The sequence below is a fragment of the Xiphophorus maculatus genome, chromosome 7, assembly GCF_002775205.1.
Source record: "Xiphophorus maculatus strain JP 163 A chromosome 7, X_maculatus-5.0-male, whole genome shotgun sequence".
Taxonomy (NCBI): Eukaryota; Metazoa; Chordata; class Actinopteri; order Cyprinodontiformes; family Poeciliidae; genus Xiphophorus; species Xiphophorus maculatus.
The window spans coordinates 15,792,782-15,804,439 of NC_036449.1; the positions used below are offsets into that span (position 1 = coordinate 15,792,782).

General features: G+C 38.4%; 1 protein-coding gene across 1 annotated transcript; it reads left to right on the plus strand.

Annotated features, from left to right (window-relative positions):
* The first annotated feature begins 516 nt into the window (after positions 1 to 516).
* Positions 517 to 3,369, plus strand: sp5 (Sp5 transcription factor). The gene is made up of 2 exons (XM_005799342.2): positions 517 to 950; positions 1,384 to 3,369. Exons 1-2 carry the CDS (start codon positions 900 to 902, stop codon positions 2,458 to 2,460), a joined length of 1,128 nt encoding a protein of 375 aa, XP_005799399.1. The 5' UTR covers positions 517 to 899; the 3' UTR covers positions 2,461 to 3,369.
* Positions 3,370 to 11,658: the final 8,289 nt, after the last annotated feature.

An 11,658-nucleotide genomic window follows, 5' to 3' on the forward strand; every position in this document is an offset into this window, starting at 1 on the left:
TGTTGTAGGCTCCTATTGTTAGTGCAGATTTCATTGTTTAATTAGGATAGAAATAAACCCTCTAAATTAGAATTAGCATGTGATAAAATAGATGACTGAAAGAAAAAAATAATTCAGAGAGGATATAATTAAGTGTTTAATGCCAAGCTACAGTTCAAAGGCACGACAAAAAGAAATCTGGATTCAAATTAAAAATGTAAAAGAGAGGCAGATTCTTCAGAGATGAGAACTTCATGTTGAGTCTCTTGATTTTGGTCTTTTTCCCTCCATCAAACAACACAGCCAAAAACGCTCTTGGAGATCTCCAGAGATAACAATGTCACATTGTCACATAAGGTTCTGCTACAAATCCTTAATTACAAAAAGAGGATCAGATGACTACAGCATCCAATACCGGGGTCTCCAGGCGGCATGGAGGTCTTTGATCAAGAAAATCCAATTATTTGTGTATATACATTTCCCACATAGTGATTACTTCATTAATTGTCCCGCCTTTATCTCCTCCCTACCCAGCCCCCCTAATAATCAGCTCCTTTATCCAGACCAACAAACACACCATAGGAGCTTTGTGGATTCAAAGGATTTGCTTTCCCCTCTCAAAGAGCCGCCATTCTTTGATGATTGGGCAGCGGCAAACTTCAAAGTAATAAATCTTATTTCTGACTGGCTGGCGGCCCACCAAAGTCCTTATCAAATTCTAAGAAGTGATCCCTCACTCTTCAGATAGACCGAGGATATATCGGCGAGAGGAGGCACTGGAGAGTGAAGACCTGCCCCGACCAGAATCAGTTTTTTTTCCCCCCCTTCCTTTTCTTCTTTTGCTCTGAATGCCACATATTCATCAAAATTAGCGCGTTTGTTTATTATTAGTTTGCATCGGGAGGAGGAGGACGCGCACCATGGCAGCGGTGGCTGTTCTGCGGAATGAAACACTGCAAGCTTTTCTCCAGGTTTGGGCTCAACTTTCTTTTTCACTTTAAGCTTTTAGGAAACATTTAAAGCGGACACATTTCACACGGTGTCGATTTGAATGTTTCTATCAAAATTACGTGAACAGTTCTCTTCTAAATATTAAGCGGAATGAAGGACACGGTTTCTGACTTCTTAAAGTTGGAAGCGACGCATTTGCCTGTGGATGGGATTTTTTATTTATTTTTGCCTAATCGCACGTGTTGAAAATGTGTGAAAGAATGAGATTTCTCGTTTTAATTCGTCCAGTGTGCTCTTGCAAAAAAAAAAAAGAAAAAAGTTTATTATCCTCAATTAATTTTCCCCCCCCCCCCTGTTATTCCTAGATACATATTTTACAAAAGTTAGGCTTCGGTTTATTTTTGTGTTTGTGACCAGTTTTATCCACGAGTTGTTTGTCTTTCTGTCCTCCAGGATCGCACTCCAAACTCCTCTCCAGAGAACTGTAAGCACTCCCCGCTGGCGCTCCTGGCCGCCACTTGTAACCGGATCGGACACCACCACGGATCCAACCACCCAGACTTCCTCCAAGTCCCCTACGATCCCACTCTGGGGTCCCCCTCGCGACTATTTCACCCGTGGACTAACGAGGGGAGCCCCCAAAGCAGCCTGGCCGGCAACTCTACTTTCGGACTATCCTCCAAGCCTCAGCTGTCTGCGCACATCCAGAGCTCCTTCAGCACCCACCACGAACTGCCCCTCACCCCTCCGGCGGACCCCTCGTACCCCTATGACTTCTCCCCGGTTAAGATGTTACCTTGCTCCATGCAGTCCCTCCAGTCCACCTGTCCTCCTACCTACGTCCCTGCCGTCAGCTACGCGGCTCCGGCGCCCATCCCGCCCCAAATGCCGGGCTTCGTGACGGGACCGTCCGGCCTGGTCCACCAGCAGCAGAGACAGTTGTCCCCGAACCCCGGGGAGGACATCCCGTGGTGGAGCCTGCAGCAGGGCAACCACGTCGGCCACTCTTCCTCTCTGGGTCCCCACCGCTTCCAACTGCAGAGAAGCTTGGTGCTGGGACACACGGACTTTGCGCAATACCAGACGCAAATCGCCGCTCTGCTGCACACCAAGTCGCCCCTCGCGACCGCGCGGAGGTGCAGGCGGTGCAGGTGCCCCAACTGCCAGTCGTCCACCTCCAGCGACGAGCCCGGCAAGAAGAAGCAGCACATCTGCCACATACCGGGCTGCGGGAAGGTGTACGGGAAGACGTCGCACCTCAAGGCGCACCTGAGGTGGCACTCCGGGGAGCGGCCGTTCGTGTGCAACTGGCTGTTCTGCGGCAAGAGCTTCACCAGGTCGGATGAGCTGCAGAGACACCTGAGGACTCACACAGGGGAGAAGCGCTTTGTGTGCCCGGACTGCTGCAAGAGGTTCATGAGGAGCGACCATCTTGCCAAACACGTGAAAACCCACCAGAATAAGAGAAGCAAGTGCCACGAGAAGACGCTTGATCACGTCAAGAGAGAGGACACCAGGAATATGTTGTAACACGGTTCACTTCGCCCCATTTCGTACCCAGGCGTTGCCATTTCGTACCTGCACACTGTAGCGCTGCTTATCCCCCAACTCCCCCGCCCCCTTCTGACATTACATTTTGTTATTCCCCAAAAATACAACGATAATGAATTAAGAGACTTATAATTGTATTCAATCTTATTTTCTTTTCTGAACAAACTCCAATTCAGTTGACTGCTGTGCTGATTGTTCGGAATAATCAACTCTTAAGAAAACTAACCTTTTATGACCCCTGACTTTCTAAAAAGATAACATATATGAGTAATAAAATTTACTTCCAGGTCATGAGCAAATAAAGGGTAATTACTTGAAATATCAGCTGTCAGTTGCAGGGATGAAACGACCAACAGTACGAAATGGCAAGGCAGTGACCTGACCAGCACTCTTTAAGGCTCAACACACCTGCTAGTTATTTCAAGCAGAAGACAAACAGTACCATAGTGCAATACAGTATTGGTTAAAGTACATATTAGGCTGCATTTTTAATTTTTTTTACAGGATATTTGGACTTTTCGGGTTGATTTATAACATCCTGACCGTAGTTTTTAACTTTGCTGGTCTGTGGGACACATTTCTCTCTGTGTGTATAAAGTTTAACGAGTTCATTTGAGAAGTTCAATCAAGTTTGGGATATTCACTGTTTATATAGCATCAAAGAAAAGACAAGTTTTATGACTTGTGTTTTGATTCATTGTCTTCGGTGGAAGATTTCACTCCCCTGTAAATTCTATTTAATAGCTTTTGTTGAATGAAAGTGTCTGTTTTTTGCTCCATATGGGGGTGTTTTCTTTTTTTATTATTAAAAAAAGCATGCTCTTGAAAAGATCTGCTATTGTTGCTATGACCCAAAGTACTGCGTGAGAATAAAAGTTATAAAAATTTCCCCCTCATCTAAGGAGAGTTCATTCAGTTTGCCTCTGTTATCTCACTGAGGAGGCGACAAGACATTTTTAAAAATATATTTTACCTGTAAAAGATCTACATGAGTTGCAAAAGCTGTTACTATTGTTCAAAATGTCCCAATAGAAAAGGATTCATTTGATATTTTTTTCAATAATCAATTTTATGGGATTAAACTATAAACTCCTAATATTTTCTTCTTGATTTTTGGAGTTTAGAGACTGAGGAAAATACAATTTTGATCTGTTTTTTAAGTCTGTAAATGGCGTTGCTTTAGCAAAAACTGCTGACATTCTTGTTTATTTTTAAGGAAAAAATGAGAATAGTTTTGCCTAGAAAATGTTTAGAATAAGTAAAATATTTTTCTAAATTTAAAAGCATCAAATTCCAAGCTGATTAAGTCTGTATTGGAAAAAAAAATAATAATTAAAACTATAGATTTTTATATTGATGTCTGGGTTTCAGAGGTGAAAATTTGGTGCACCAGTTGTGTAAAAGCTTTTCAGTCATACCTTCATGAGCGTTTTGGAAATGCATGAAGTGTAGTTTATTTTTTCTAATTGATATATATTTTTTCTGAAGTTCAAGATCCTCAGAATAAATGTTCCTTTTTGCAGATTTAATTTTTTTTTCTTTCTGTATCCTTTAATGTTGTGTTAGATGATTCATTTGTTTAGTCCAGGACTGATATTATTGGCTGAGTGGAGACCAAGAATCACTGTATTTTGAAGAGTTGGACAAAGTTACGTAGACGATCCTTAAAATACGATTGGTAGAATCATTTTTTAGTGTTTTTTAAAAAATTATTTTTAAGCATACAGCTGTCTGTTACAGGTTTATAAGTTTCTCAAAAGAAATTCAAGCGTTTCGTCTTGACCTTCTTCACCCTCTTTCTCAGTTTTCTATTGCTAAAGTTCTTCAGTCCATGATATTGAACAGCACAAATAAGAAGCGATAAAGTCCTTTGTATCTAACAGATCCAAAGCATCAGTCAGCGATTCATCCATCTGCTCCAGCTATTCAGTAAGTAAAGTCCGTCTGCTGTCATGTCTGTTTCATCTCAGATCAATAAAATTGTCAGGCTGAAAGCTGCCACTCAGGGAAGTTTCAGCTGCTGGTTTTTTGGAAGGTTTTATTATAATTTTTTTTTGCCACAACAGCGCCCCCTTTTGTAAGTTGTAGTGGCTCAATGGAGCAAGAAAATATTAGTGTTGGAAAAAAATACCAGAAGTCGTAACTATTCTTTAGTGCACATTATCCTAGAGAAATGTGTTTTAAATTTTATAGCTATCTCATGTGTTTTCATGCAAGTCAAGGAAACAGCTAATGCACCTTTGTTGATCAGAAAAATCAGTAAATTGGTCAAATACAAAGACTGGTCTTATACCTAAATGCAAACCAGTACATGCATACTGGATTTATTTCTCTGCTAGATTTTTCACAATTACTGGAGTTGGTTGCGACCTTTTCTTGATCAGTAGTGCCTGATCAAGAATTACTGCCTAAAAATGAAACTTATGTAAATAATTCTGACTAATTAGCTGTTTAAATTCATTAAATTCATAATTGTTTCATTGTTTGTTTAATTTGCTGCTGATTTGTTGTTTTTACGTATTATTCTGCTGTAGCCTACGATGTACTGAAACGCATACCAGAAAAGCTGTGAGTAATGTCAAACGTTTTTCTTTTAAAATAATCTCTGTGGCAATGGCATTTTTTCCTCCACAGAAGTACGAAAAAGATGAAAGGAACCAAAACGACACAGCAGGATGAGATTCAGTAGAGCAATGAAGTCTTTATCCAGATTCTGATCCTATTATAAGCAACGCCTGCGCCATGCAGTGGATGGGGAAATTGAGTGCAGTTAGATTGTTTCCTCACAAAGGTTTTGGTTTGAGTTCAGTGTTAAAGATAAAGATTTTGGAGGCCGTAATTCTTAGCTGTTCACGGTGTGTCCACAATATGTTGTGGTTTAATATTATTTTCTAGAATTAAATGAAATAATTAGACGTTTCACATTTTTCTGTCATTGACCTGTTGTCTGAATGTAGTTTAAATCTTAAGTCAAATAACTATTATATCCTAATCATACAAAAATAATTAATCAAAGCACGGTGCTATGCTTATTTTATTAATATGGTAGCTTTTCTCATAAATGAATTGAGGTGTATGATATGTGTTAGCACAGAGAATGGAAAAATTTGACAAGGCACAAACACACTTGCACGCCTTTACGCTGAGGTTTTTGAAATCTAAAGACACACAAACAGCATTGCTTGACACCCAATAATTCTGTTTCATCAAATGTAAAATTAGCAGTTTTACAGCTACAGTCAAAAAAAAGATGGAAAAAAATGTAAAAGCTTCAGTCTGATTAACTTATTGTATGGCTGTGCCTCTGAATGTTGCCTCTGAATTCCTATATTTCAAAACATATTGTTAACCTGTCCCTAACCTTTAGACTTTCCCTTTGAGCCTTGCAAGATGCTAGTATTTCTTTTTACTTTCTTTGAAATGGTACTACTGTTGCAGTACTTGAAACAACTGAATTCCAAGTTGTTTATCTTCAGGATTGCAACAGTTCATGGGATCAAATATAAATGTTGTAATTTTCTGAGTAAGAAAACTTTCTGCAGCATTGAAATCTATCAAACTAGAAAGGGTTACAGGGGTGTTTCTAAGGTTTTGGGACTCCAGTGAATCACAGGAAGAGCCACTGTTCACAAATGGAGAAAACATGAAACCTGATGACCCTTCTTAGGAGGAGCAGCTGTCCTCCATCCAGGAGGAGACAAAAGACTCCCAAATAATATATTTAGACAGACCTGTGAAGACACTGCTGAAATAATCAATCTGTCTTAAGATAAAAACGTGGATACGTTTCTTGGTGGTACATTAGTACTTTAATGCTTGAAATGTTCTTTAGGTGATAGAAGGCTGACTTTGCAATTGTCTTTATGTGTCTCTGAAGGTTAAGATCCATCACTGCACCCAGATTTTGGGCCTGATCACTTCTTTCTAACTGTAGTAGATGAAGCTATGAGCGGACTCTTGGGATCTCTTCAGATGTTCCAAATAATCAAGCAGAATTTGTGTGATTACTTGAAACATCTTACTGTGACCAAGAAAATCCAAAACATAACGATTCTGTAATAGAAATTGATTGACTGACTGACGGACGGACGGACAGACAGATAGATAGATAGATAGATAGATATTGTTTGGGACATGAAGAGAGGTGTAGTATTTGCATCCAGAATGCAAATACTACACCAGCAACTTAAGCTGCTGGTGTTACCAGCAGCTTAAGTTGGTGCTGTTTCCCTCTCTCTTAGGAAGTCATTTATTTCTACAATGACAATGAAAAATATCTTCAGAATTTAAGCTGTAGGCAATATATTTTGTAAGAGTGCTTTCACATAAATAACCTAACCATGAACTTTAAATTCTCCTTCAGATCACCCATCTTCTCTGTTCAGAATGTAGACATCTTGGTCTCCAACACTGTGCTGTTTCTGTTTCAGGCGGTTGTAAACTCTCAGGTGATGGCATGAGGAGTTTTCTCTCACCAACACCAACACAGAAAACTACCTAAACCTACCTTAACTATCTGCCTAAAATATCTGCTAAACGTCTGTGAATTGAAAAATTGATCTTAAACGCTCTGGAGATATTAAAAGGACATAACTTATAGAAGTTTTAATGCTGCTTTTCTAACTTCTTGCAGCAGGTAGCTGTATTGCAGTGCTGCTTTAACAGGAACCGCAAATCGAGATTCACTTTCAAATGTGTTATATTAGGATTATTTCTCTCATCTTCAAAATCTTCAACATCGTGTGTGAAGTTCCTGCTAAATTGGTATTTCCATCAGACGCCACAAGAAATCTCTAAACAATCTAAAGATACTGAGAAAAAAGTTATTAGAATTACTCACACTTCCTCCTTTTTCTCTTTGGTCAAACTGATTTGATCATTCAGTGTAACCAGACCGCCTTCTGATCAGATATTTTGTTGTACTCTGTTCAGTGTTTCCTTTTTTGTGTCTAAACCTGATAAGGACAATTTTTTGTCTAATTATTCATATTTAAGTCAGATTTCCTGATAGTTTGATTCGTCAGAGTTGGGTCAGCTGACTACTGCCGTATCTGTAGATGAACTGTGACTGATTGTCTTGGAAGACAAGCTTCTTTGGAGTTTCAGAGGACAGACTTCCAGGAAGGACACTAAGATCTCTGAAATATTATTTAAATCAGTTTTATTTTCAAAAGGTGAGAAACTGAAATGAGATTTTATTTTGAGTCCAAATTTAGGCAATTTATTGAAACTTTGAGTTTCACTCGAAGCAGGCAGAAAGGCAAAGTAATTCTCAATGTCACTGCTTTATGACTTCTCTGAGACGCCTGGGTTTATTTTCTGGTATTAAATAACTCCTCTGATTGTTCCCAGTCATTTTTATCTATTTACATTTTTATGGGAAAATTAAAGGATTGCTCTTTTGTCCGTATTAATTGGCTCTTAAGGAAAAGTGGTAATGGGTGTTTAAAGCATGAAAAATGGTTAAATTGGATTCTGATTCGACGTCGTGTATCTGGACATATAAAAGTGTTGTGATAAAGAAGAAATTTTATGCCACTTCTGATTAAAATGGCGAGCCTCGAATGGAAATTTGTGTGTAAGGGGTCAGAGAGAGAGCCGGGTCTCACGCTGGGCTTCATGTTTTATACATCAGTGCAGTGATTAAAATGTAATTAAAACATGTCAGTGTCTTTATACCAAGCCTTCCCAGTCTCTCACTCTCGGTCTTCATTGAATATATAAACATGTTTTGATGCAGATAAGCATTTACATTCCTGCTTGCCGTACCAACAAGCAAACAGAGCAACTACAGGGACCAGTGAGGATGTTTTTGTTCCAGAAACAGTCAGGGTTCAAACTTTTTTATGCTCTGTCTTTTGTCTTTATTTTATTGAACAAAGATCATATTTGTCTTTACAAGCTGGTATCAGCTTTACGTGATAGCTGGAACAGTGTCATTTCACCAACACTGATGGGAAATTATCAGTCTGCTGTTAGAAGCTAAAAAAAAAAATAATCAGCTCTAGTTTTTTTTTTCTTTTTTGTTTTTTTCATCTATACATTCACAGATGTCTTCCAAAAAGTTGGACAAGAGTTTTGACTTTCAAACATTTGGTTCAAGTTAAAGAGCACTATGATCACATATGTCATTAAGATGCAATAAGTTAGCTTGAACTTGTTTTGTTTGAAATTGTGTCTGTTAACGCCTCAGGTTCTCCCAATATGAGCTCCCAGCTAAGCTATTTAAAGAGGTAAATTGTATCGTAGGCCCTTCTGTTCTTGCTTGTTGTTTCAAATGACTGGAAACATGCAGCAGAGCAGCACCGTCAATCCAACTGTACAGGCAAGTTTTAGTACAATCCGTAAGCTGTTTTTTTTTTATTTGAAAATTTTGCAGAAAACCATCTACATGCAGCTGATTGATTTTTTAGTAGCACATAACACTTTGGAGCTCTTTTGGCTGGCTTTACTTCACGTCACAACACAGAATCTGCACCGCTCACTGTTGTATAAACTGCGTGATCCTGATTTTATTGGACGAAACAGCATCATCATTGATCCTGTAGATCACAACATTTTATTGTCTTTCCCTTGACTAGTCCAGGTCTGACTTGACAGAAAAGACCTTCTGTGTCAGCCTGGGCAATTTTAAATCATACTCTGATTCCTTTTCCTGTGAGGTCCCACAGGGCCCAGTTCTTGAGACTCAATTTTTTCATTGTTTCTGTTTCCCGTTCCCTTTAAGAAGCACAAACGTGTCTTTCATTGTTATGAAAATAAAACTAACAGGTTTATTTTCTTCTTAAACAAGACGTCTCCCACTCCAATGAGTCATTGTTGGAGTGTCTTGAAGAAGTATGAGTATGGATGATTCTTTCTCAATTTTAATGACAGAAAGACAGAGGTTATGTTTTTTAGTCTTTGTGCTGTTTTCAAGTCTGGCAGGGCATGTCACTTGATACATTTTGGACTTTTAAATAAAGGTAATTGCCACTCAATCTGCTTAAGTTTTAAGCACCTTTATTTGTTTTGGATCTAAAATGTTGCATGAATTATTAAAATAAAGATGGTTTGTGAACGAGTATCTGTAGTTTTCATTAGAATCAGCCACTTTCTGGGAATTGATGTAAAGTTCGATAACATTGCAGCAAATTCTTTTGCAGATCAACTGATTTTATCTTTTTGTTAAGTAAATGTAGCGCCATCATTCCAAAATATGAAATGCTGCAACATTTTTACAGAAAGTTTCTGAATGACTCCATTAAATAAGGCTATCCGATAAATAATAAAGCAGATCCTATGTTTGTTTCACCCAATAAAAACTCAGATAACCTGTTGGTTTACCGCTGTCAGTCTAACTCCTGACTTGAACTGAATAATAAGGGAGAAAATTAAGACAGAAAAAAGTGAAAGTGTTAAACTTGACTACAATAAGTCCTGCTAATTTGACACCACACTAATAAACTAAGTTTTAAGACCCTTTTTAAAGGCTATAAAATCAATAGTCAGTAGTCTCTGAGAGTATTTTAGAGTTTGAGGCCATAACAACTAAAAGCAGCCTCTTACGACCACATTAGAGTTTAAGCACCATTTGTAGGGTTAGCATTGGATAACTTTAATGCTCTAGCTGGGACATACCTGTTAATCATGTCATGAGGAGATGTTGTGATTGAGGTCCTGAAAACATTTTAAAAAGAGCAATAAAATCTTTCAAAATCTGAAAGATGAAAGTGACTGGAGGAATTTGAGTATCAGACAGAAGATTTTTCTTCTTCCAGAAAATGAGAAACGGTCAAAATAACGAAAAAGACGCGGTGCTTCCAGACCTCAAAATAAGGCAAAGAGAACAAGTTAATTTTCATTCAGAAACAACAATACTAATGTTTTAACTCAGGTAGAGTTCAGAAACCAATATTTGGTGGAATAACCGTGATATTTTCAATAGGCTTCAATGCAGTGGTCTCTTAATTTTTTTCCAGAGCTGTATGTGTGTGGGGGTGTGCAGGCATGTGTGGGCGTGCGTGCGTGTGTGTGTTTGTTCAGTCTTGTATATATTTTACATTGTTGTAAAGCTTTGTCAGAAGCTACCGTAATTCAAAATTTATTCTACCTTTTATTCAAACATTGATAACCTGTTTGCTACTAATTTATTAATTTTTTTCTCAAAAGCAAAGAACATTGATTTCACAAACGTTCTTTCTGTTTTGTGAGAGTCGAGCTAATAGGTGTGTTTTCACTTTTAACTTCGGTTCTTTTAAAATTCTGGCTACGGCCCTCAGCATCCTATGATTGCTGCAGATGTTGTCATAGTTTCACCTGATTAAGTAAGATCAAACAGGGCTTCTCACACGGTGCAGCAGTTCATTCCAAATCCTCCGCTCTGAGCTGCAGGTTTCGCACCAGCGTGTCACAGCGCAGCTTCTCCCAGCAGGAGTTTAACTTTTACTTTTCCAGGGAATTAATCTGTGTCTCCTAAATTTTGCTTAAGATCTCACTCATCTGTAGGAGCAGTTGTTACATTTTGGTATTCATTTCCACCCTGTCTTATGAAGTGTTAAAGTCAGGCCTAATAACACTAAAACTTTTTAGGGTTCAGTTGCATCTGAACCACCGAGGCACACAGGAGCACGTTAGATTTATTCATTTATTAAACTTTAAGCGACATCTCTTTTAGTGGTCTTAATTTGAACTCACTTTCATTACTTTCACTTTTGAAAGTAATTTCCATTATTAGCAGAAATGTCACAGCAGACTGGCAGCCCTCGCTTCTTTCATTCTTACCCTCTCCATTTGTATAGTGCTCCCTCTTGTGGGTGTTTTAATAAATCTTCAAGGAAAGGGTTAGTTAAAATAGTTTTGGTCTTTATTCGTAGACACCAAGTCTTTATAGTAGGCTGAATAGTTCAACAATAGATGTGGAGAAAGTAAACATTAAGAATGCTGAACATGTATCCAGGGAATAAGGCAAAACCAGTTTCAGAGGGTAATCCATCTGAACAAGGTGTTCTTATTCTTGTTGCACAGAGAGATTTCTCACAGTATGCTCACTCTTATAGTTACTGTGCCTTGCAGACCTATTCATACCACATTAACTTTATGTTTTGTCGCATTAAAACCACTAATGTAATTAAATTGTATTGGGATTTTGTGCCATAAATCAACACAAAATAGAACATAACTGCAAATTAGTAGAAA